Source organism: Mustela erminea, chromosome 6 (genome assembly GCF_009829155.1).
Source record: "Mustela erminea isolate mMusErm1 chromosome 6, mMusErm1.Pri, whole genome shotgun sequence".
NCBI classification, from domain to species: Eukaryota; Metazoa; Chordata; class Mammalia; order Carnivora; family Mustelidae; genus Mustela; species Mustela erminea.
Genome location: NC_045619.1, coordinates 123,202,360 through 123,230,331, shown reverse-complemented (window position 1 = coordinate 123,230,331; position 27,972 = coordinate 123,202,360). Strand labels below are relative to the sequence as shown.

Sequence of the window (27,972 nt, the reverse complement as noted above, 5' to 3'; positions counted from 1 at the left end):
TGCAACACTGACTCTTCTACTCTAATTTTCTATACAAGCAACTTTTACGTTTAAGAACCTATTCTAAGCCAAGTCAAAAATTTCTAACTAGCACATGAGGACATGCTACTTAAAGATCATATTAGTATTGTCTTATCCATTATTGTCTTATAGATCTTATGCTATGTTTTAATACAAAACAGGAATTCACCTACCACAGAATGATTCATCTGACTGGTCGGGACAGTCATTTCTAAAGTCACATTTCTGGATTTTTTCAACACAGTGACCATCGGACCTGCAAACAAATTCAGCGTCTGTACAGTTGTGTGGAGGCAGCGTTACTGGAGCTGACACTTCTGGTGGAGTTGGGAGGTCCACTGGCAAAGTACCTTGGTCAGGGATAACATACAGGCATAATTCAGTAGATTCTCTATTTAAGATTTGACACAATAAGCTTTTATAAGTACGTTTCACATTCAATATTATTAAGAACATTTGGTAGTCTTTGGTAATGTGCTGAATTTCACATAAGCATAGAAGTTGGAGTTCTCGGTCTTAGCAACAACAAATAGTTGGATATAAATAGACGAAGTTACAGAGAGAAATTACTGAAAAACTGCTCAAAACTCACTGAATAAATGGAAGGCTCAAGGACAGGGCTGGGATCCCTGGGAATCAAGGGAGTCCCAGATGCTGGCATCAGGTACCAGCGTTAAGGTCTGGTTAAACCTTCTAGTCCACCAGGTAAATAAACATGGCTCTTCCACTGCAACAATGAACCCAGCAGCTCCTCATCCCTGTTTCACCTGCCCTTACATTTTCAAAGTTGCAAGAGAGAGATTCCTATGCAAGTATTTATATAATTAAGATAATAATTTCTGAAATTACAGAGCTGAGAAGAAATTCAGAGAAGCTAATTTATACTGTAAGTTAGTCAATCAACATTTATTAATAACACCCCATATCACGGGCATGGGAGGTGCAACTGACTGAAAGCCAAAGGTTTTCATTGCTGTCAAATAATTTACTGAGTAGTGGATAAGGCACTCAGGTCAATCTTTCATTACAGTTCCATAGGATCCATGTATGAGAAAGAGTATAACACCATGGAAGCAAGAAGGACACCTACCCTGTCACTCCTGCATTCACAGCACAATTCACAGACTGTGGTACATGGTGGGCGCACTATCATCACTTAGAAATGAGTGAATAGACAGACAGATGGAAGGATGGATGGATGGATGGATGGATGGATGACAGAGGGAATGAACAGATGGACAACTAGAAGACTGTACAATGTATAGAAAACACACGAAAAGCATACGTTAGTTGGGAGGTAGGGAAGACTTCCTGGAAAAATAATGTCTTCAGTTTTTAACTTTATTTTTTTTTTAAGATTTTATTTACTTACACGAGAGAGACAGACAGACCGAGACAGAGAGTAAGAGCATATGCACAAGCAGGGGGAGGGGCAGAGGGAGAGGGAGAAGCAGACTCCCCAGTGAACACAGAGCCCCACACAGGGCTTGAACCCAGGACCCTGACTGAGATCATAATGTGAGCCAAAGTCGGACGCTTAAACAACTGAGCCACCCAGACACAAGTTTTTAGTTTTAAAAGATGAGGTGTTGTAGATGAAATGAAAATGGGAATAAGCTCCTTTTGGACAATGAGCAAAGATTTGTGTGAAGGCAGAAAAATATACTGGCCCATCGTTTTTCAAATGCTGTGAGGATTTGGCATGGGGAACATTCTGTGATAGAGTAAGAATGCATGTGATAAAGTCACTAGATGTGGTACTAGTTGGGAGACAATTAGCCTATCATAAAGAGCTAAGTGGGACCAATTTAGGAGTTTGAAATAAATATAAAAAGCGGTGGAGAAATGCCAAGGTACACAATCCCCACTTTAAGAGATACTTTTCTGGCATCGGTGTGAAGAATGATTTGCAGGTGGTTCTGACAGGAACAGGAACAGCTAAGCTTTTACTTTAATTCCAGGCAACTAAGAAACCAAAGCAGAGAGAGTACGGAGGAAAAAGCAGAGACCTGAGCAACGTCAAACACCCAGTACTTAGAGGACTGGGGATTTGGGTGGTATTGGGAATTTGAGGAAAGTCCAAAAAATACTACTTGGCTTCTCAGCTCAAGTTTTGAAATAATTAAGAACTAATAAGACAAAAGCATGTAAGATAAATCAAAATATCAACATTTTATGGATGAAGTTAATAATCTATTATCTATAGACAAGTGGTCTTTTAAAGCATAAAACTCAGAAAGCAGCAGCCTATCTTATAATCTGTACTGGAAACTTCCAGCTTGCCTTGTACAGAAGGAAGCCTACCGTTGTGAACTACTGCAAGAAGTTAAGCAGATCTCATTCTCCCTTCAGCTAACCAGCTCGAAAAAGAAAAGAAACTAAGGCAACATGTACGCATGCTCTGGCCCTCCTTGCAAACTGGGCAGTCCGCTCTGACTTTTCCACGCAGCTGACATTAGGGTTCACTCTTAGGGTTTCACTGCTATGGGTTTTACCAAACATGCAATGATGCTTCCACCATAGTGTCACACAGAGGAGTTTCACTGCACTCAATTCCTTCATTGTCTGAGTCCCTGGAAACCCTGGATCCTCTTACTGTCTCCATAGGGTTCCCCTTCACAGAGTGTCATACAGCTGGCATCGTATGTTACCTTTTCAGATAGGCTTCCTCCTCTGAATAACATGCATTCAAGTTTATTCCAGGTCATTTCAATGGCCTGACACTTCATTTCTTTCCAGCACTGAACAGTATTCACTGTTTAGGGCATTCAATTAAATGAACACTTGATTAAATATTTATTGTAGGAAGGGTCTGTATCTCTTGCCAAGCAGGGCAGGACCTTAATACACCTTCCTTATTAGACAGTATTAACGTGCACTGCAATACCCATCGCTGTCCATTTCTTTTTGAATCTTTCTTTGTGAACACATGCCAGTGTTATTTCCAGGACAAATCATCTGAAATGAAATTGCAGTTATAGGGTATGTGATCAGTCAACTTAAGCAGTCGTTTTCAAAAGTGATTTTACACATTTCCACTCAGAAATGTGTGCATTTCTCATCTTCTCCGAATCCAGCTAACACGTGGCATTATCCAATGTAAGAAAGATCTACCAGTGCAATGGGTCTGAAATAATAATTCCTTCATATTTTAACCTGTATTTCCCTAATTACTGAGAATTTTTCTTTTTAATTTTAGGGGCTACTCAAGTACCTTGCCCTCGCTTTTGACTAACTGTTCACATGCACTGCTCTTTTTTTTCTATTGCATTCTTTGGGCTGTTTTTTCTTTCTTATTAATTTATAGTTTTATTTCCCATATACTCTATACTAATCCCCTGTCATTTACCTGGGTGAAAAATACATTCTACTAGTCTATGGTAGGTCTTTTCTTTTCGTATGGTTTCTTTCAAAATAAAAATTTCTAGTTCAATGCCTTCCAATTTATCAGTTTTTTCCTTTATGGTATGTAGTTTGAAGTTTCACTGGAAAAAAAAATTCTTTCCTCCTTTTTTAATCATCAATATTTTTTCTGTGATTTTCACAAAATTTTGATAGTTTTACTCTTTACATTTAGGTCTTTACTCCAGCTGGACTTTACTGTTATCTGTTCTATACGATATGAACTTAATTCAATTTTCCTTATATGAAGTGTCCAATTTTGGATCTACTGATCTATTGAGCAACTTGAAATTTTCTCACTTATTCTATATTTGATCATGAAATGTATTACTCATATATAAGAATGGATAGAAAACATATACCTTGTTTAAATAGTAATAAAAAGGAACATCCATAAATCTACCATCCAGCTTAAGAAATTAAAATTCACAGCTTTTGAATCCTCCACTGTTTCCCTGCTGACCCCATGCTGCCATCCCTCCAGGTCTGCGGTACGCTGAATCTTGTGTTTTACACTCCTGTTTTCATTGGCTCTTTGCTGAAAGATTGTATTTATTTATTTTTAGAGATAGAGAGCTCATATGGAGGGAGGGCACAGTGTGGGAAGCAGAGGTAGGGAGACGAGCCGGCTATACCCTGAGCAGGGAGCCCGACATGGGGCTTGAACTCACAACCCTGAGATCGTGACCTGAGCCAAAATCAACAGCTGGACGCTTAGCTGACACAGCAACCCAGGCACCCCATTTTCATTTGCTTTTATCATCTTCCTCGTTTGCATATATGCCAGATAACCTACAGTGCCCATTAGCTCATGATGTGATCAAATGAGCTGATGTCGCAAACATCTTAGAACAGTGACTATACAGCTGGAATAGCATGTAGGTCCTTTTTGAATAAATAAGCCATTTAAATTTGAACTTGGATGAATGGACTCATTCTCTATATGAATTTCAGCAACTTGATTTATTTCCTGAGCAATGTGTATTCACCCATCCATGTTAATAATGTTCTGGCAGTTCACATAGTTTGACTGCTGTATAAGATTTCACTACGTGATCAAATATATCATTTAGCCATTCTATCATCAGTGGGTTTTTTTTTTTTTTAAGCTGATTCTGTTTGAGGTTTTATTTCATACATTTCTCCTGATGTTTCTAGGAGTGGAATTGCTTAGTCGGAGAGAATGGAGAACTGTATGTCAACTTTACTAGAAAAAGCCGAACTGTTTTCCAAAGTCACTGCATCAATTTCCATACCTCCCAGCAGTGTATAAATATTCTGGTTGTGTGGCCCACACACTGTCCATTGGTAGATGCAGATTTACGCACGTGTCTGCCGCTTCCTCTGCTGTCTATTCCCCTGTGCCTCTCAGCCCTTGTTGGGCTCATTTCATCTCTGTCTGATGCTCACATTTACATAGTTCATCTGGTGAGAGTCTGGTGAAGCAAAGTCTTCTTTTGTGTATTTGCAGATATTATCCTCTGAAAGCCTTTCTTCACCCTCATTCCTGGAAGGTTTTTTTTGCTCAAGGCTAATAGTTATTATTTCGCAGGACTTTTAAATTCAATTCAACTCTCTTCTGACTCTCATGCTTGTTGTTGCGAAGTCTGTCATGAGTCTAATTGTGGTCTTTTTGTAATTGTATTTTAATCTCTGGCTATTTTTAACATAATCCTCTCTCTTCTTTGTTGTTTTTCTAATTCATTTCCAGGAGTCAAGACCTGGACATATTCTTACTATAGTATTTTGCACAACTTCTAAATCTGTGCCTTATATTAATATTAAGCCAGTGCAGTCTTTGAAAATGACTTCTCCATTTTCTTCATTCTCTTTCTGGAACTCCAACAGCTTTTATAATCAATCCTTCAAGTAAGTCTACTCCTCTATCCCCCCCCCCATCTGTATATATTACACTATGAAACTCTCATACCTATTTTCCCACTGACAAATCAAAACATCGACTTTTATCTTTGAGCTATTTAATTCATGCACTGAGATTTTTATTTCATTTATTTCTCATTTCAAGAAAGCCAAGAGGATTTTTTTTTTTTAAATATTGTTTCCTCCCCCACAGTCCCCAAACACTTTTTTAAAACAATGTCATGCTATTTTCTTAGGGATTAGAATCCTTTAGTATTTTTAAGTATTTATTAGTTTTCTATTTTTACATAACAAATTTCCACAGACTTTAGAAGTTAAGACTAATAATCAGTTATTGTCTGACACAGTCTCTGGGAATGCAAGGTGCAGAAGAGGCTTAGCTTGGTAGTTCTGACATTGAGTCTCTTAAGATTGCTATCAAGATGTCAGCCAAGAAAACAATCATCTGAGGATTGGCCTGGGGCTAGAAAATCTGCTTCCAAGAGGGCTCACTCACATTCCTGAGAAGTTAGTGCTTCTATTGGCAGGAGGCCTCAAGCTCCCAGGCTTTCCCCACAGGGCTGCTTGAGTATCCTTTTGACATCGTGTCTGGCTTCCCCTCAGACTGAGTGATCCAAGGGAAGACAGAAGTCTAGCTTTGGAAACTACTCATAGTCACTGCCGTGTGGGTCAATGGTTACACAGGTCAGTGTGAGAGGAAACTGGTACACAGGGCATGAATAACCAGAGTGGGGAATCACTGAGAGCTTTTTGACTATGGTTACCATAATTTGCTGTGTTTACTTTTCTTTGTCACTTAGTTTGTCCAAGAGTTCTTCTAGATCAACCTTGAGTCGTTTCTCTTGGAACCCCACTGGTAGCCCCAGTCCAGGTATGGAATGTTCCTTTTGGCCCTATTTTACGTTTTCTGCCCTCTCATCTAGCCCATATTTTCTTATGTCTTAACTCTGAAATCACATTATGCCTCCTGTTCTATTTTCCCATACTCTGTTCCTCTCATCTGGGGATTTCTTTTAAGCTTGACTTAGCATTTAAATGCATGTTATATTTGACTTTTCTAGATATATGTCATGTTACATTGTTCAGATCACCTGGTCTTTCATATTATTAAAACCAGTAGTCATAACTGCATCCTTAGGCCTGATTTCAATTTAAATGAAGAAACCATTTCCCTTAAGAAGAAATCATGACCATGAATGGGTATCTAGAAAAAGAAGGTTGATGAGCCAATGCTCTGGAAAAATAGAGACAACTCATTTTTGTATATCAGAAGTGAGCCAGCAATGACAGATAAAAGGACCAGTACTCTGAAACAGAAACTGTAAGATCCTGAAATACTTTGTCCTCACTACTCTGTTAGTCTACCAGAATGAGTTCATCTTAAAAACCAAGTTAAGTCCAATATGTTTCTATTTGATAGCAACAAAAGAGTAAATAGAGAAAAGTGTCTCTTATTCCAGATCCAAACTGGAAAAGGTGGTGTTTGTAGCTGTCTACAAAAATGAAGTTGCAGCTGATTCCTTGACAGCTGGTATGTAGGAGTAAAACAAACGCCTGAAACATGGTTAGACCAAGACACAATTTGGAAACTGAGGCATGCAAAAGACTGCATGTTTCCTGACACATTCTCTGGCTTGGGCAGATGGTCCAGACTTTCATCCCAAGAGCATGAAAGTCAACTTGCTCTATACTGCAGTGACTTCAAACAGTATTTCCTAAAGTATCATCATACTCTCAACTCAGGTGATACTAGAAATTACTTTTTGCAGTTTTGAACAATTTTAATAATAAAATATATCTAGAACAATATGCCCATTTTAGTCAGTTTGGGCTGCTCTTCCAAGATACCATAGACTAGGTGGCTTAAACAACAAATTCCTAAGAGTTCTGGAGGCTGAATGCCCAACATCATGGTGCAGCATGGTTGGGTTCTTGATGAGGGCTCTCCTCTTGCTTATGATCTCTTGGGCCTTTCCTTGGTACATTCATGCAGAGAGAGAGATGTATGTCTCTTCCTCTTCTCCTAAGAGCACTAATCCCATCAGGAGGGCAGCACCTTCCTGACCTACTCTAGCCCCAATTACTTCTAAAAGGCCCCACCTCTAAATACCATCACATTGGGTGTGAGGGCTTCAACACATGACTATTGTGAGGACATAAACATTCAGTCCATTGAAAAGGTTATGACAATTATTTTTCACCTATTTTTAACCTTAAAAGGCTAGTGCTGGTAGTAAAGATAAATGAAAGTAATGATGAAGTCAAACCAACAAACAGAAACAACACAAATATCTTTGCATGTTGAACAAAATTGCAAAGGTGAAATGTAGATGACTGAAATTTACACTAAGAAGCAGATTAGTCTGGCCACATGGAAACCAACTCACCCGCCCACCTGACATCCTAAGTAAATGACTCAATGTTCTAACTTCTTGCTCAGATGTACTCAATGTTATAACTTCTTGCTCTGTGAATTCTTGTAGCAAATATACTTCATGTTATCCCAATATAATCTTTCTGATGAAAGAAAACACACTTTATACTAGACGTCACTTCCTATAGCCATTCCTGCATTGGTAATTAAGAAAATAAAACCAGTATTTTATTTTCTTTTTAATCTTCAAAGCCATCTTTTTATTTATCTTTCAAAAATAGTGTACTGGACATTTATTTTTCTCTTTGATCATTTTATAAAACCAGTATTTTAACACCTCTAGTCCTTGATAAATTATCACCAATTTCAACATACCTTAACTGTGTGAACTGCTTGACTGATGACATGCCTAGTTCTTCTTTATCTATAGCCAGTAATAATGTCTACGTTTTTCCTGGGTCTTCTGATGTTAAGAAATATATTTAATTTAAAAATCTAAAAGTATACTTGAAAAGTATACAATTGAAGATACAATTGAAGGTGCCCCTAAAAGAGAGCACACGCAGGGGAGCTGCAGGCAGAGGGAGAAGCGGACTCCCCATTAGCAAGGATCCCAATATAGAACTTGATCCCAGGACCCTGGGATCTTGACCTGAGCAGAAGGCAAACACTTAAATGACTGAGCCACCCAGCCACCACAACTCAGCTCTTTTTGAAACATTTTTGCTTTAACTCATGCATTCAATGAAATTTTCTAGGTGGCACCAAGTATTTTCCATCTTTACAAACACTATCACATATGAACATGACTACAAGTAGACTAAAGTAGCAGCTGAACAATTTTCAAGCTAAAATCAAAGTATTTTAACAGCCTTCTCCATTTTTGGTATTTAGCATTTCTCTCAAAAGATGACAAAATAGGGGCACCTGGGTGGCTCAGTGGGTTAAAGCCTCTGCCTTAGGCTCAGGTCATGATCCCAGGGTCTTGGGATCAAGCCCCGCATTGAGCTCTCTGCTCAGCAGGGAGCCTGCTTCCTCCTCTCTCTCTCTCTCTCTCTGCTGCCTCTCTGCCTACTTGTGATCTGTCTGTCAAATAAATAAATAAAATCTTAAAAAAAAAAAGATGACAAAATAAAGGTTTGACTTTACAATAGGTTAAGGTTACTTATTTGTCCAATTTTATTTTCTAGAAACAATAAAAATACTAAGTTGAATGGACCACAGGCTTTGGCCAATATTTTTCATATATATTTGCTACTATTTTCTACATATTTCTAATATATTTCTACTTATTGCTAATATTCCTATATGCTTCCTATATTTTGCAAGACTACACCAAACATGCTAAAACCAGAATACTTAAGACTGCCATCATGAGTTTCAAATTTCTCCAGAAGTCTTTTATTAAACTGTAAATATTTCCAATAATTTGCTTTTTCAGAGTCCATATTTCCTTTAGAAAAACAGGGAAGATTTTAAAATGAAATACTTTTATGGAACGGATTATTCTCAGGCAAGCATAACAGACACACCAAATGACTTAAAATTATAAAGTAAAAAGATGCAGGCGAGGCCTTAAAAACGAAGAAGTAAAAAGTACCCAAACTTTTCCCCTTGCCTTTTCATTCATGCTGAAACAAACATTCCTCTTTGCAGAAAGAAGGGTGACTTGAACAAGCATTTACACATAAAGCTGGTGAGACATTGAGGTTAATGAGGAGGGATGCCAAAAATACACAGCTCAGTCAGTTTAACAATGACAACAACAAAACCATTGGAGGAGGACATCATAAAAATTATGCTTAAGCATCCTATAAACAGTTACCACACCTTCTCAACTGTAAGCCATCATCAGCTGCAAGATATACCACAGACATCGTAACAACTTCCCTGAAAAAAAATAAAACACTAATACCTTGGGATACCGGATATTCATTCTAATAATTGATATATCTAGCAAGTAACAATTCTGATATTGCTGAATTCTGAGTTTTTAAAATAGGATGAAAAGCACTTAGGCGATTTTTTTTTTCAGTTTGTACACAGTATGCTGTGATGTCATGTAGTCATGACTTTAGTTTTACAAACGACCCAGCTATCTCACAAATAATCCTTGAGGCAAGATAGAAACTGTCGTATGTGGTCTGCTGAAGGGAACACCCTTCTTGCTTTTCTCATACAGTTTGGAGAAAGAGTCATGAAAAACAGATATTTTCTATGGGACACTTATTTTTAAATCTGAATATTGTCTGGCAACAATTCTTATTTAATCATCTACTCTGATGATCTGGTTCAAAGTGAGGGGATTTGACTTTGCCACCATCTTCCATGACTCTCTACTCTGGGAATGAGCAACATCATTATACACGGACACAAAAATAATCACAGGATTCTATTGCATGGTTAAGTTTGTCTACTTTCCCTAGAAATGCAATTAATCTTGTCTAAATGTCTTTTCTCTAGTATCCTCCTGGATTAGTTTTAAAATAATCTATATTGATCAAGATACGAAAACAAAGAAGGTACAATCCATAACAGAGAACGGATTTGAAAATTAAGTTAGAAACAACTGGAAGTGAGAACATGAGAAAGAGCTGACCTAGGAAAACAAATAATGATGTTGTAGGAAAAAGTGAAAGGAAACTAAGCTCACGGCATATATACTATTGGGGGGAAACGAATGAAAGTTTGCAGTTGAAAGGTTACTAGTCAACACTGTTTTGAACTACGGTAACAATGGGGAAAAAAAAACAGAAGAAATTTGAGAATTATTTTGGAGTTGGAGTCAGCAAGTTTTGCAAGTAGGCAATCTTAAGGGGAAAGTCAAAGAATACTGTGGAATTTCAATCTGGGTTGCTGGAGAATAGTGACATCATAAAAAGGTGTAAGGAAATGAGGGAAAAAGAGGCTGATTTTGAGGAAATAGGTAAAAACGGAATAAAGGACTCCTTATGGTCATTTAGCACAAGATGAAAGATATTGGTTATGTGCCAACCCACATTTTGGGGATTAGGTCAATATTTTGCATCTGTGTGTATGTATTTTTAAGTTTTGTTTTATTAGCCAAGGAAGAAAAACACTGTAGATAATCAGTTCATATTGGAAAACAAATCAACATCTGTAAGAGAATCTACATGTGCTGATCCTGTCTCAGCTCATAGAAAGAAAAAAAAAAAAAAACTGGTCATCATCAAGGGCAATATTTTTATTGAAAGCCGAAGTTTCATTTTTACGTTCATCTTATGGAAAGATGACATCAAATTCCTTTAAGAAACCTATCGTTTCAACAAGCTCTGTGGTTTTAATCCGGTGTTTCTTTAGTTATGAAGCCAACATTAAAACCATATAATTCAGGAAGTTTTTAAAATTCCATATTTTTCATCCAAAACCTGAACCAGAAAATAAGGACTAATGGTCTGTAACTGATACTACACATCTCTGCCTCTGGGTCTGGCCACTTCATTTTCTCTCTCTCCTTTGGAACCATCAGCCACAGAGTGTAAGTAGCAAGATAACCAGAGTAGCAACAGTATCGGCAGTAACTTGTGTTCCCTTCTGTATTATTTTATGGTCTCCGCTGCCACTGGGGTCACAGTGATGCTCCCTAAGCTCAGACTCGGGGCGATTTGGGAAAAGCCCTGGGCACTGAAATCACAGGTTCTTAGATGAAGCTCTCATTCCTTCCCTCAACTATGTATTTTCATCCCTGCCCTTCAGGCTCTTTACATTTAATTTTTCACATCTATAAAGTAGAATATATATTCTCTTCCTTGTGAGGTTAGTGTTTTTGGTGAGCTGTATGATAGTGGTTAACACTGTTCTCCTAACAAGTTGACATAATTTGTTACTTTTTAGCTAGGCAGCCTTGGGCAGGTTATCCCCTTCTCGGTGTGCTCCATAAAACTGGGAGAGCAAAGAGATCAACCCTATCCTACATTTAAGATCTCTTTACTGACAACGGACTAAACATTATTCTCGACTCTTAAAAGGTTAGAGGATTGGGGGCACCTGGGTGGTTCAGTCATTTAAGCAACCAAGTCTTGATTCAGGCACAGGTCATGATTTTAGGGTTGTAAGATCGAGCCCCATGTGGGGATCCATGCTGGATGTGGAACCTGCTTATGATTCTCTCTCTCCCTCTCCCTCTGCCCCCTCCACTCCCCCTGCCCACCCCATTCGCGGTGCATGTGTCACTCTCTCTCTAAAAAAATAAAACATCAAAACCAAAGAAGTTAGAGTAGTATGTAAGATGGTACACATGAGTGGTAAATGCTATTAGTATACCGATTCATCACCTCCCTCTCTCTTTCATAAGGACTTTCTGTATTCCTATCCTTGCCACATCACTTGAGAAGGTTTCCCTGCCGCCTTGTTAGTCTTGACCACGTGACCTATTCTGACCAGTGGATGTGAGCAGACATTGTGCAGAGCATGTCCCAACAGAAGCTTTAAGTGTGTTTTCTTTTTCCTGCCCTCTACTTCACAACAAAATATGTCAGGTAAGGCCTCTGTCCTCTAGCTTTGTCCCAGATAAACAGGACAGAAGAAACAGAAACACAGAACCTGAAGCTCTACAGAATTAATAAGAACTCTGAACAAGAAACACATACTTCTGCCATTATTGTTCTCTGCCCACCCACATGCTTGAGAGCAAGAAATAAATGTCTGTGGTTATAAGCCACGGAGGCTCGGCTTTCAACAAAATCTAGGCTATGAGTGTGTCTTATAAGTTATAAAAAATTATAAATCATAAATTTATAATTTATATATAATTTATAATAAAAATTTATAAATCATAAAATATATATATAAATATATATTATATATAACAGGCCTATTATATATAATATATATTTATATATAAAATTTATAAGTTATAAAAATAATATTGTAGCAATAATAATAAACTAAAATATATATCAAAACTATATAAAGCACTTCAAAAGATATAGACATCTCTCCACCTTTCTATCCATTTATCCAACAAAGGTTAACACTAAGTAATATTATGTGCCAGATGCTGTTTAATTTCTGGACATAAGACAGTGATCAATTAAAAATCACTGCTGTCAGGCAGCTAACAGTATTGTTGGGGGAAACAGAAACAGAACCATAAGGGTGATAGGCGTTGCAGAGAAAAATAACATAAGAAGAAGAAAGAAAAAAAATGTCAATGAAGAGACTCTGTGTGTGTGTGTGATGTTCAGAGAAATCCTTACTAATGAAGAAACTTCGGAGCAGATCAGAAAGAAGCATTTAAGGGAGTGGAGTATTTCTCTCATCTCAGGAAGAAGGACCGGAAGGTGTAAAGAAGCCCTGAGGCGTAAGTGGGCTGGAGGATTTAAGGATTAGCGGAGAGGCCTTGTAGATAAGACAAGTCAAGCAGAAGCCCAGGGGTGGTGGGTGAAGTCCCGAGGTATGAGGGCACCAGGCATGCCTGCCCTGGAACCTACTATAGAAGTTGGCTTTTGCTCTCCATGAAAGAGGATATCATAGGAAGCCTTTGATGACAGGAGGACAAGCTCTTATCTAAGTTTGAAAAAGATCATTCGCCGGCTCTTTGGAGAACAGATTATATTCCCAAGGGTAGAAGCAGAGATCGCTTAAAAGGCAACGATGATAATCCATGCAGACACAGTGGTGGCTTGGACCTTGGACGGAAGCAGTCGACTCTGGATATATCTGAAGCTACTGGTGATGCAGATTTGTTCATGAAAAATACACAAAGAGAAATAAACTGTCATTTACCAAGACAGGGAGGCGTGGAAGAATGGCAAGATGGAGGGCACCATCAGTAGCCAAGAATTCACTTGCAGCCATCAAGAGATAAGGGTGAACTTGTTGAATTCTAATTTCCTTCTTGCTGGTCTTATCCAGAGAAGGATTTGGCTTTCTGCAGAGTTCTGTGGAAACCATGACACAGAGCAGTTAAGGGAACTAATCCTGCCAGGATGATGAGGTAGAGACTCAGAGCTGAGTCCCACAGTACAACGAAAAGAACCAGAGTCCAGCCCTGATTGTGTCCAAGGAGAGGCTGGTGCTCTTCTAACCAGTAACACTACAGTGACGGTGCAGGACAGAAGGTTAAGTCTTCAGAACTGAGGTGCTTTCTACATGGATTATTGCAATTGCTTTTTAAATTACTGTGCCTCTGATCTCTTTGGAAAGGAAGCTGTGCTCCCCCTTGCTGGGCAATTTAAGAGCCTCCAGCCTCTGAGCTTGATAACCAGTCCTATTAGATTGCTACCATTTTTTTTACTTTGCCTGGGGTGTTTGTTTTAGCTTTATTTTAGTTTATCATAGGCTTGTCTTAGGTTATTTCCCTTCATTATCTTTGAGAAGTCTACCAGACCTCTAAGTTGAGATGTTCAGTAGGTAGTTAGTAAACAAGTCTGGATCTCAGGGTAAAGGCTGAGGATGGAAAGAGAAATCTGGGAAACATATATTTGTGTTGTTGGCGGTTTTTTTTTTTTTTTTTTTCCATAAAAGAAATGTGTGATACAGAGAAGAAATGGTTGACAGCAATCCTTAGGAATATTTAGTGTAACCTGACAGGAAACCATCTCTGAAGGTAATGGAGAGATGTATACATTCTCCAAAACAATGTAATTACAAGGTGACCAATTCGGTTGTTATAACCCCTCAAGTATAATGGAATTATGGTTTAACGTCAGACATGATTTCCTAATATTTTCCACATGATGAGACAGAAGCATAACTGATTCAAACCTCTTTACCATGTTTGCAAAGATATTAAGACTAATTACTAGCAAAGATTCACAGTAATCTTTTCCAGAGTTAATACACTAACAGAACAGAAGTAAGGGTATTTTTAGAATATTGTGGGAATGAAATACTGATTTCCTCCACAGCCTTTTTTCCCCAAGTAAATAGGTTTGAGAATACTCATATGTTAAAATGTTCTTCCTTACCAGGATAGAGGGTACAGTCCATGAATGACAAATCATCAACAGCAATGTCTCCAGTGAAGCCATCTCCTACTGAAGCCTCCACTAACACCTAAGAAAAATACAAGAAATCTGTTGATACTGAGAAGGACATTAACTTATGGAAACTCACGGTAGGAGAAAAAAAATCAGCATTTGCTTAAAGAGAAATTCCTTCCAAGCCATTGAAAAAAATACTTTCTGATAGTGTTTCTAAACAGGTATCTTATCCCTACCTAGATGATTCCAGTAAGGAAGCTCCATTCCTTTGTGGGCCCATTAGAAACATGAAGCCCCTTGCGCTTCCAGTGATTTTCCAAAAATTATAATAGATCAGATTTATATCTACTTCCCTATAACTTTCAACCTTTAGTTTAAGACTCACCCCACATTATTTTTTTCTGATCCTTTGAGTATCTGAGGACAAATGGTCTCCTTTCCCCACCTTTGCCCAAAGAGTTCATCTGTTTCCAAGGTCAGAGCTCCTCATTGCTCAAGAAATCCAGTTTGTGGCCAGAGGGACTTGGCAGCATGTACATTTTTAAGAGCTTTAGAATTTTCTCGCACTGACCTAATTCTGTAACACTTTATGAGACTGGCTAATCGTTATTAGATCTCTTTCAGAACCGCATTAATCACAGCAAACTCCGATGACATCTGTGCTGTTCCAGGAGCACCAATTCCACCAAACCTCCAGGAAAACACGAAATACTGACAAACCACTACAGTATATGGCAGATTGTGATTAGGCCTGAAATTTACTATAATAGAATTAATCATGATAAATTATTTTAATACTTATGCAAATATGCTGCATATTGAATAGGAATCCTGCTATAATTTAATAATGAAGAACTCAAGCAAACTCAGAAAACACTTTCTGTTTTCCCATTATTTATATAAATATAGGTTTCTGTCGCCTTTTTCGTCACAAATGCTGTATGTGAGAGCTGAAATTTTATTTCTTTTTTTTTTTTTTAATTCTTAGCTTCTGTTCAAACTTGTCTCACACATTATTTATGGGTATCTTAGCTGAAGGGGAGTTTTAAAAGATTAAATTGCTAACCTCAAACCTCTTGACATCTTTTCCAACTTTCTAGTCTTTCTTGAGAACTACCCGAGTTTACTCCATCATTTGTCAGTAAGGAAATTAAACAACGTGGGAAAGGTATGTACCAATGGGTGAAGGTAACCCACCTACTACTGCCAGAGGAACATTTATGTACCAGTACTACGGAAGAAGTGTCCTGGTGCTTTATAATGGATCGCCCCAAATATAAAAGCACCCTTTGTTTCTCTATGGTCATGAATGAAAGAACTATTATCGACAGAATACAAAAATGCAGAAAGAGGGGTGACTGGGTGGCTCAGTGGGTTAAGCCTTTGCCTTCGGCTCGGGTCATGATCTCAGGGTCCTGGGATCGAGCCCCACATCGGGCTCTTTGCTCAGCGGGGAGCCTGCTTCCTCCTCTCTCTCTCTTTCTCTCTCTGCCTGCCTCTGTGCCTACTTGTGATCTCTCTCTGTCAAGTAAATAAATAAAATCTTTAAAAAAAAGCAGAAAGAATACTCAGTAGAAAATCATCAATTATTCTAGTAAACAAAATTCAGTGGTCAGAATTTGGCAGAACATACTGAAAGAAAATATTTTTTTGTTCTATTAAAACAAAGAAGACGGCAGTTGGGTCCTTGAGAGGGCAAAGGCAAATGCAAAGATTAATTACCAATTAATTCCCTGGATCAATAGGTCTATCTCACTGTAGTACCACACACGACATGCTAAGAAAGGCTGAGAAGATGCAAGAAAAAGAAAAAATCAGGGTCAATAAGAAGAAACACAATTGTCCTTGCTGCACTGCTCATGATTATATTAGTTCATGAATGAGGAGGAATAGAAAATAATATATAAATCCCAAAGTTTGTGGAAAGCACTGTGCCTGTCTACATAAGTATCTGTAAGCTAACTCTGGGGACATATACATACTTCTCTCCACTTGAGAATGTGGACTCAACTGTTCCAAAGTACTCTTTTTGTTGTCATAATGTAATCACAAATTTAAGCAATGGCCACTTGTGAAAATTATGAATATTCTCATTTGTGGGCCACACGAGGTAAGCACACCTCTGAATGGATGCTGTTTGCAAAACCTTGTTTCTATTGGAGTTCACTGCACATTACATGAGAAGCATTTTCATAGTGCTTGTATTAGCATTAGGTGCCAAGAAGAAGGCAAAGAAATAATCTGAGGCAGAAGGCAGTCAGGTATTGTGCTAAGACACAATGTAATTATAATTTTTGCCAAAATATATTCCATTTCCTAACCCTCTAAATGTTAACATTTTTGAAAATAAACTATAGCTTCACGCTGAAATACTAAAAATGTTAGTTTGTATGTATATCTGCAGTCTCAGCCTCTTTCAAATATTTAATTAAACCAGCCATTAAAAAAAAAAAAAAAGAGCCTACGTGGTAACAAATCACATTTTGAGAAAGTTATGAATGTTCAGGTTGAATTCTACCTTTGCCCTATATTTAGATGTGGTCTTGCAAAACACTTTGCATGTTATCCTGAGAAACTAGTCCTAAGAAAATAGTCACACACAAAAAGGAACAAACCCAAATGTCTTTATTCTGGAAAATTCACTTTCATTTCTGGTGTTTTTCCCAGAATAAATGGGAGGATGGTAAAACACAAACATTATTGTATGCAGGGCAGTACTGCCGTTCTGGAAATTAAAGAAGCCACATTTTACTCTTAAGTGCCATTTGTACCTCACTGAATTACTTAAAGGGCAATTGGAAATTCCAGTTTGGTCTAAATGACCTGCATAATCTGTAGAGGCCAATTCTACTTACATTAGAACTATCACTGGCTTGGAAATCTTATAAACTATTCCTGTGCTTCTAAGTTGCTGTTTTCATGGGCTGCCGCATCTAGATGCTCCAACTAAAGACAGAGTGGCCTTGCCAACTACATTCCAACTTGTAGTTCTAATTTAACCAAAGACTCAGCTATTAGAAGGGTCTCAAGACTTGCCTGAATTCATTTGCCTCTATATTTAGGAAGTTCTGAATTACTGGCCAAGCATTTTAAGTGATCTGGAAACTCCCATTATTGTATATATGTAACACACCATTTAATCATAATTTTACTGAAATATCTTTAATTTCCTAATATATATATCTATATTTGTGAACTAACTCATAGGAAAGGAAAAATGGTATTAACTCAACCTGACACCCCAATACCCTAACCATCCCATGTTTGTAAAAGAATACAAAATTCAAACATAGTATATCGATTTTTAATATAATGCATCTTCAGAAAGACTTGAAAGAAAGGATTTCTACTTTAAGATAAAAACAAAACAAACAAAAACCCTATACTCAATGTAGAGCAACTACAACTCCAATGCACTGCTGATGGGAATCCAAAATGGTGCAACCACTTTGGAAATGGTTTGGCAGCTTCTTATAAAATTAAACATGTGCTTCCCTACAATGTTGCAATCCCACACACAGGTATTGTTTACCTAAGAGAAATGAAGCCATGCCAAGCGAAAACCTGTTCACAAAGTTTATAGCAGCTTTATTTACGATCTTCATCTCCAAAAGCTGAAAACAATTCGAATATCCTTCACCTGGTAAATAGGAAAGCAACTTGTGGGAGATCTATACAATGGAATTCCACTCAGCAATGGAAAGAAACAAACTAGGGGTACATATAACGACAGCTGTGAGTCACAAAAGCATTGCACGTAGTGACAGAAGCTGGGCTCAAAAGGCTACATATTTGATCAATCCATTTACACAACATTCCAGAATAGGAAGAACTAGGGAGAAAGAAATCAGATGAGTATTGCCAGGGGCTGTGGCGAGAAGACAGGGACTGATGACACAGAAGAATGGAGATCTGGGGAGATGAGGGATAGATTTCCTCAGTTGTGGAGGTGGTTACACAACTGTATAAGTTTACTGAAATTCACAGAGCTGATCACCTAAACAGGATGAATTTTACTTATGTAAATTATACATCAATAAACAAAACCATTTATTCTATACTCACTGCTATAAATCATTATCCCATGTAGTATTTTCACTCTTTTCTAAATTACCAATTTCATGCACGAAATTTTATAATTAGCACATAGTAATCTGAAGTAACCCACTGTATTTTTTAATTCAGCTCTGAAAATTGGCTTATGATCCACTAATAATTTTCCAGAGAATATGTGTTTTCCCTTATACTTCCTAGTGATGTCCACTTATTTTCATTTACTATTTCCATAATTAAAAATGCAGAAACAAAGAAAATGAGAGACATAAAAATTCTCTTTTACCCTGTTTTTATACTTGACTAACAGCTGAAGTAGCCAAACTCTCATAAACACATCCAGACAACTAATATTTTACCAGATAAGCTACAATTTAAGGGCTCATAGAAAGTCAGCTTGGGATCTCAAACTTTCTAGGTTAATATCTAGGGAAATATTTGCTAGATTTAACATAAAAAGTTTCTTAAAATCACTACTGGAATTTTTTATACAACCTTGAAACTAATCTCAAGGAAATAAAACTTAGATTTGTCTGACAAATTTTGTGTTTCCTTTGTCCTTTTTTTTTTTTTTAATGTCTCTGGCCATATCACATACCCAAAAGTGCAGAGTAATCAGAGTTTTCCAATTATTATACAATGTATATGAACATCATTTATCATTAAACATGGGTCACAAATGTTTTACCTAAATTGTGTATATACCGAGCACAGAAATGGATAATAAAAATAAAACCATGGCACTAGAGAGATGAAATAAAATGTGGGAACAGATAAGCAGGGCAAGTGTAATAAAAGGATTACTTAAAAAGAAAATGTCTGACGTCTGCCTCATCTGTTTAAGATCTGTTTGGGGAAAAAAAATCATGGCAAAATTTTTGTTGGTATTTTGGCCACATACCATGTATCTTCTTACCTAATATCAGGCATAATATATGACTTCCTAAGAATTTTTAATTCTTTAATGATTGTGTGCTTTGGCATTGTGCCAAATGTTTCCATGGTTACCAAAAAGAATTAAAAAAAAGAAAAGTCTATCTTGGTGATTTTTCACCGTCTAAGACAGGATGGCTCCCAGGAGTGTGATTTGATCAAAACAGGGCTTTCAAGGAGAACAGGTTGCCAAATATTTTAAAAGTAGGATTCTTTCACAAAAAGATACTGTCCTGTAGTTGCTACGGTCCCGTTACTCCCTATTAAAAACTAACTCTAAGGCTGAGTGTCCACGGCCATTTATTATTTAACACCTGACCTACTTCCAATTCCTATCCCTTGCCTGGTTCCCACAGGCATTTGAGTTTGCAATTCGTTGTGCATGTTAGGTCAGAAACCATGAAGGGTCTGAGACTTGACCCTGCTCACAAGCTAACAAGATAGCCTGCTCCCGCTTCATACACATATACGGACAGAAGACACCAGACGCTTGATTTAGAGGGACAGCAAACAGCATCAGCCAGGAGAATTCCTTCTACTTTTCCCTCAATTAGATGTTTTCCTCCACAGAAGAAGATCTCAACATGAGGACACTAACTGTTATAAGCTGCTGAGACACCTGCTCATCTCAAATTCTAGAGAGAGAGGGAGGATCGGAAGGAGGGAGAGAGAGAACTTAATCCGAAATTTGTAAGCAAATGTCTCAGGGTAAAGGCTATTCAAACACACTCCTTACTCAGATACTGAACTGTGAAGAACACAAGAAATCCACAGAGAATTACCTCCCAGCAACGTAGCTGGATGCTGCCACATTGCTGATGTATTTAATTCGTGGAAGCACTATCACTCCTGCCAATGTAGGTGTAAATTAAAATGTTTGTTATTTTTTTAATTAAAAGGTTTATATCAATTCAGCCTCCTTTTCTCTTACACAATACCCCATTTTTTACTATTCTAAACTAAATGGGTATAATTCATTGGAGTCTTCCAGAGATGACCACCCACCTTCTGTTGGTCTAGCTCCTTTCATACCCACAGAATCTCTTCCCATCAGAGCTTCTGCTGTATTGAGAGTAGAGATTTAAAAGAAAGAAAAAAAAAATCAAGGAATGGGGAATGCGTTTGGGACATTCAAAATATCATTCACGTTTCCTTATTTTGACAGAATTCTGTTATTCTTGAATGAAAGAAACAGAAACTTTAAAAAATCATGTCTAAGTATGCAGGTCATGTGAAATTGATTTGTTTTCCATGATTGTTAAAGGGTTGGCAAACCACAGCAGGTCTTCTGAGGTATTTCATGTAGTTTCAGATGTACGAGAAGAGCCAAAATTTTAGTGAGTTCCCCGTGCCCTCAAATATAGTTGCCTAATATGCCCGAGTTAAAAAAAATAAATAAATAAATGTTAATCAGTCTGAAACTAATTGGCTACTTGACACTCCGCAAACTCACACACTACTTAAAGCATCCTCTGGAGACCCACATACCATGTAACCCATTTCACATCTCATCTATTACTTCAATGTGGACAAATAATACTCAATTTCCCCTGTCCTGGGAATTTACAGAAGCAATCTGACTGGAGGTTACAAAGAAGCATTTAATTGAAAATAGTCTAGTCCATATCAAAGAGGAAAAAAAGTAAAGAAGGTTTGGAACTATTAAAAGTTCATAAAAGTAGGGATGCCTGGGTGGCTCAGTTGGTTAAGCAGCTGCCTTCGGCTCAGGTCACGATCCCAGCGTCCTGGGATCGAGTCCCACATCGGGCTCCTTGCTCAGCAGGAAGCCTGCTTCTCCCTCTGCCTCTGCCTGCCGTTCTGTCTGCCTGTGCTCGCTCTCTTCCCTCTCTCTCTCTGATAAATAAATAAAATCTTAAAAAAAAAAAGTTCATAAAAGTAGGTTTTTTGTTATTTAAAAATGATGCAGTAAGGTATAATAAGATTTTCCTACAATACAATACTGGCCCAAGTGACTGGCTCACACATGCCAGATTGAAATTTCTTTAAGGAGCAGAGTTCTAAAATTCCTACTGTTATTTTTTTTTTCTAATCATGAGGCTAATTTTTCATCCCCTATGCCATTAAAGGTAATATTTAAAGGGAAAAAAGAACTGTAATTTACTGTTTTGATACACAATGCTCTTTTACGATATTATCTACCTTTCATTCTTCTCGTGAAAGAAGGCTCCAAATAATAAACCCTACACATCTACTATGTGACAACCTAAAGGTGATCTGTACTTAAAGCACCAAAAACTAGGTCACAGATTTAAACCCAAACAATAACACTCATTTGCCTCTTAGTCTAGTTTAATATCCCATAATACCCACCAAGTAGTTATCATGAAAAATCCTATTTCAGGTGTTGGCATCAATGCTACTCCCTCAGAGAAGCCTTCCTTTATCACACAAGCTGAGGAAATTTTCCTTTATAATTTTCTCATAATTTTTAATTATATCAGTATTTGTACATTTAAATGCTTGTCGATCTAGAGACTTTAAGGACAGGCTCCATGAGACTTTTCTGGGGAATACACAGCACCCACAACAGTGTCAGGCGCACAGTAAGTACTTAGTAAGCACCTGAATACTTCAGGGAAAAATAATAAATTTCAACTAAAATTACTGATGTCATTCAATGCAATGCCTATCAAAATACCCATGGCATTTTTCACAGAACTGTAAGAAAAAATTCTAAAATTTGCATGGAACCACAAAAGACTTGGAATAGCCAAAGCAACCTGGAGAAAAAAAAAACGAAGTTGGAGGTATCACACCTTGTGATGTTAAACTATACTAGGAAGCTCTGGTAACTAAACAGTATGGTATTAGCATGAAAATGAACACACAGATGAATAGAACAGAAGAGAGTCCAGGAATAAACCCCCAGTAATATGGTCAATTAATCTTTGACACAGGAGGCAAGAATATACTATGGGAAAAAGACAGTCTCTTTAGTTAGTGGTGCTGGGAAGACTGGACAGCTACATGCAAAAGAATGAAACTAGACCACGTTGTCAGACCATATACAAAAATAAACTCAAAATGGATTAAAGATTTAAATGTAAAACTAGAAATGATAAAACTTCTGGAAGAAAGCATAGACAGTAAGCTCTTTCACACTGGTCTTGGAAATATTTCTTTAGATCTTTCTTCTCAGGCACGGAAACAAAAGCAAAAATGGGACTATATCACACACATTGCACAGTGAAAGAAACAAAATGAAAGGGTGACCTACTGAATCAGAGAAGATATTTACAAATGATATAAGTGATAAGCGGTTAATATACAAAACATATAAAAAATTCACACAACTCAGTACCCCTCTGAAAGATCTGATTTAAAAATGGGCAGAGGACATGACTAGGTATTTCTTCAAAGATGACATACAGATGACCAACAGGTATCAGAAAGACACTCGATGTCACTTTTCATCTTTTCATCAGGGAAACGCAAATCAAAGCCACAATAAGGTATCACTTAACACCTGTCAGAATGGCTAAAATAAAAAACACAGGAAACAACAAGTGTTGACAAGGTTGTGGAGGAAAAGGAACCCTTGGGCACCGTTGGTGAGAATGCAAACTGATGCAGCCACTATGGGAAACAACATGGAGATTCCTCCAAAAATTAAAAATAGAATTACCACATGATCCAGTAGTTCCACTTCTGAGTACTTATACAAGGAAGATGAAAACACTAACTCAAAAAGGTAACATGCATCCCTACGTTCACTGAAGCATTATTTACAATAGCCAAACTATTGTAGCAACGAAAGGGTCCATCAATAGATGAAGGGATAAAGAATATATGGTGTGTGTATGTATGTGTGGAATCTAAAAAAACCAGAGAGACATAGAACAATCTGGTGGTTGTCAGAGGCGAGAGGAGCGGGAGATGGGTAAAATAGGGGAAGGGGATTAAAAGGTACAAACTACCTGTTATAAAATAAGACAGAGGGATGCAATGTACACCATAGAGAATACAGTTAATGATACTGTAACAGCTTTATACAGTGACAGATGGTAGCTAGATGTACCATGATGATCACTTTGTAGTGTATGTAAATGCTGAATCACTATGCTGTACACAGAAACGTAATATTGCATGCCAACTACATTTAAAGTAAAATGAAATTACTGGTGTTACTCATAATGTCATACCATATTGCCCACATGTTTCACAAGACACATGATTATCGTATCAACAAAAAGGTGCAATATGTATTGACTTGTCCTAGTATTTCACATCACATACCTAAACTGTTGACAAATTAAGTCCCTTTTTCCTTTTACAATTCCCTGTGTCTTTCCCTTCTTTACAGTGCCTTGTTCCTGGATTCCGATTCAATTTCTAACCTGTATTTATAGAGCTCTCCTATGCTTTTCTTCCTTTTTCCATTTCTAATGCAAATATATCTGCATTTCCAGGTTCTTCCTTTTTAATCTTCAGTTTGTTTTTGAAGCATTTCTTTTTTTTCTGTGATGGTATAAAATACATTTGTTACAGGGGTTTTATCTCCATGTAATTGATAGCTTTATCAGTTGTAGGCACGTGTAAGGAGGGGAGGAATCTACCTCATGGAAATCCATGATTTCACAGATATTCATGCTTTAGGCTAAAGTACATAATGACCTTCCTAAAGCACAGAATTACAAGAATACCACACAGAAATACCCATAAATGCTGCACACCCTTTAACACAGTCACTAAACATCTCTCCCTAAATGCTTGGAAGAGTGGATAATTTTAACCACAGAGAGCTAGAGGAAAATCTACACTGTATTTTACATCCCGGGAAGCCCCTGCAACCCAAATCAAATAAAAATAAAAAGCAAATACCAATTTCTGACAAACTAGTATATTATCTCCCCTTGAAAACAGGGAATTAGTTATCAAAACCCCTCACCCTGCACTCTCTGGTGGCTCAGCTGGAGGGCCCTTTGTCCCAGTTCTGCCTGAGGAAAATATCAAAGCACGAGTCACCTCAACTTTATCTGACATGAAATAAGCTTGAATTCTCCTTTGTCTTTCGCCCTCTGGTGGCCACTCTCTGTCCCCGGGGCTTCTTTTCAAGAGAACAAGTGAGTCTCAGACAGTGTCTCAAATCAAAAGTTACTTCTCCAATCAAGACATACAAATGGCTATCAGACACATGAAAAAATGTTCATCATCACTAGCCCTCAGGGAGATTCAAATTAAAACCACATTGAGATATCACCTTACACCAGTTAGAATGGCCAAAATTAACAAGACAGGAAACAACATGTGTTGGAGAGGATGTGGAGAAAGGGGAACCCTCTTCCACTGTTGGTGGGAATGCAAGTTGGTGCAGCCTCTTTGGAGAGCAGTGTGGAGGTTCCTCAAGAAATTAAAAATAGAGCTTCCCTATGACCCTGCAATTGCACTCCTGGGTATTTACCCCAAAGATACAGATGTTGTGAAAAGAAGGGCCATCTGTACCCCAATGTTTATAGCAGCAATGGCCACGGTCGCCAAACTATGGAAAGAACCAAGATGTCCTTCAACGGACGAATGGATAAGGAAGATGTGGTCCATATACACTATGGAGTATCATGCCTCCATCAGAAAGGATGAATACCCAACTTTTGTAGCAACATGGACGGGACTGGAAGAGATTATGCTGAGTGAAATAAGTCAAGCAGAGAGAGTCAATTATCATATGGTTTCACTTATTTGTGGAGCATAACAAATAGCATGGAGGACAAGGGGTGTTAGAGAGGAGAAGGGAGTTGGGGTAAATTGGAAGGGGAGGTGAACCATGAGAGACTATGGACTCTGAAAAACAATCAGGGTTTTGAAGTGGCGGGGGTGTGGGAGGTCGGGGTACCAGGTGGTGAGTATTATAGAGGGCACGGATTGCATGGAGCACTGGGTGTGGTGAAAAAATAATGAATACTGTTATGCTGAAAATAAATTAATTAATTTAAAAAAAAAAAGTTACTTCTGAGCCCTGGGTCCGAAATCGCAGACCACTTTCCATCCGGGTCTTTCCCCCTTATGCCCAGTCACTCCAGGGCAGGAGAAAATCAGCACTGGGGCTCGCCAGCCTTCTTTCAGTATCTGCAGCTCGGTACAGTCACCTTGGGTCTGGTCTTTAGAGACCCAGGCACTTTCCCCAGAAACTGAATATAAACCTCGAACACCAGTTTGTTAATATAAAATATAAGCATAACTGGAAATGGGTCTGAATACCTATGCCAGCTGGTCCTCAAACAAGGTTATCGGGTGAGGAAATCTACCTGAACAAAACCAAGATCAGAAGCACGGCTGGTGTGTACACAGAGAGAAGATGGTGTGGAATTTCCAGGAGACACAGTATCCGTTGTCCATCAGACAGAAAGGCATAACGTCCTTTATAAAGAACTAAAAACACAGATGAAATCTTCACCAGCGATAGAAGCTTATATTAGGAGTATAAAGCATCCATTTATGATATTCAGCTATCTTCCATTAACTACATTTAAGCTGGTGTCTTTTTTAAGGCAATTAAGAGAGAATATAGGCCCCTTGACGCTATTTGGCAGATAAGCTAAAATGAATAATTCCATTTACAATTCATCTCCAGGTATTTAAAAAATAGACTGACATTAAAATAACTGTGGCTCTTAATTTAGACATCATTTAATCTAATATTTCCTAAACTTGCTTTATCATCAGAATTACTAAGGATTTTTGTTAGAAATACAGATTCTTAAGAATTTCCTTTGGAGTTTCTGATAGGATATGTATAAAGACTGAGAATCTATATCTTTCTCAAAAGATTCCAGAGGATTCTAATCATCAGGAACATTTGAGAACTAACCTAATCCAAATTCTGTGTTTTTAAAAGGACAAAGTAAAGTTCTTTGCCTGACAAGGTATTAATACACACACTATATATATGTGTGTATATACGTACACATATATATACACACACATACATATATGTATGTATATAAACACAAACAGATAAATGCCCCCAGAGACATAGTATTTTGTCTTAAAACAGAAATAAAATCTCACATATGAATGCCTCTTAAACCAGATTTTTGTCCATTAGATCATGTTACCAGGAAATACATATTAGGCACAGATTTATTTTGTTGTTCAAAAGGAAATTTTTCCTGACTTTTTCCTAAACTCTAGATGATTCCTAGTTGTATCTTATAGCCTCCTGTACACCAGCTAAAGCCTTGTGAGAAAATCAGTTTCCATTTGGCTAAGCTCCCTGTTCAGTTTCTACTACCTAAGAATCAATTCTGTTTCTTCTAGTTCTCCAGGTCTATCCTCCAAAATACTGCATCTCACAGTGAGCTCTCAGTATTTGAGCTTCTGCAGGATATGAGTTTTCTTTAATGACAATATTTTGACACTAAAACAAAATTAGAACTAGCACAAGATGAAAGCCACTTAGCACAGTATTTATTTAAACCTGCTTTTCATCCCCAGGATTGTAAAGGTACACTTGTGCAATGCTGCAAGCTCATCAATAGAAATCACAAGTTACTGAAATGCAATCTAAAAATCAGCTGAGAAACCATTCTCACTGCCCTGGTTCTGATGATCCTGGCTCACTCTCCCCCTGAAGGAGGTACAGACAGGTGTCCGCATAACTGGGACAACTCACACACAAGGCTTCGACACTCTCAGAAGTGTTAAAGACAACAAGATACAGAACGACCAGTCGACATTTTGTCTGGCAAATAAAAGATAAAGTCTGCAATAAATGAGTCTCAAAGTAAATCTAAAATCTAAGTATACCTAAAAAACAGTTGGTTTCTGAGCTGCATGTTGATGCACCTGCTGGTTCTCCAGAAAATACAAGCAAGCAATGGCCTTTTACAATAAGTCATTAGCCTTGGAACTCTCCTAATTTTGAACCGGGTGGAAATCAGAGTTTCACCTATCACTAATTCCGTAAAAATTAATTCTACATAAAATTAAGCATGCAAGGAAAGGTGACGCCTCAGGAAGAAATTAGTGGGGGAACAAATGTAGTAAACCATATATATAAACAGTATGGTGTAATGTGGTACTAAAAAAAGATTGTCACTTAACATGTTTTAAAACATGGGGACTTTTCTTAGAAAATGAGTTATTAGTTTAGAAGGCATTTTTTGATAGAAGAGTAGACAGATTCCTTTAGTTTAAATTAAGGATAAGACATTCACTTCCCTGTAATTTATACAAGTAAGTTTTCCCTTCGCAAACCCGCACTTTTATGCCCTTCGCATTGTCCTCATCCTTGTATTAGGGACTTCTTTCCCATCTGTTCTATTAAACCTTCTAAACACTTCTATTTTGCTTCCAATCTCATCAGAGAACCATTGCTCCACATCTAAGCCTTCTGAACCAGAA

At 37.7% G+C, this 27,972-nt stretch overlaps 1 protein-coding gene across 1 annotated transcript in view; it reads right to left on the bottom strand.

The window, feature by feature from the left end:
* The window catches only part of MALRD1 (MAM and LDL receptor class A domain containing 1), a 763,833-nt gene that overhangs the window by 526,986 nt on the left and 208,875 nt on the right, over nucleotides 1-27,972 (bottom strand). The window contains exons 20-21 of the mRNA XM_032349560.1: nucleotides 14,611-14,698; nucleotides 195-371 (exon numbers count right to left, since the gene is read on the bottom strand). Coding sequence (XP_032205451.1) covers nucleotides 195-371; nucleotides 14,611-14,698 — 265 coding nt within the window. The remainder of the gene's footprint in view (nucleotides 1-194; nucleotides 372-14,610; nucleotides 14,699-27,972) is intronic.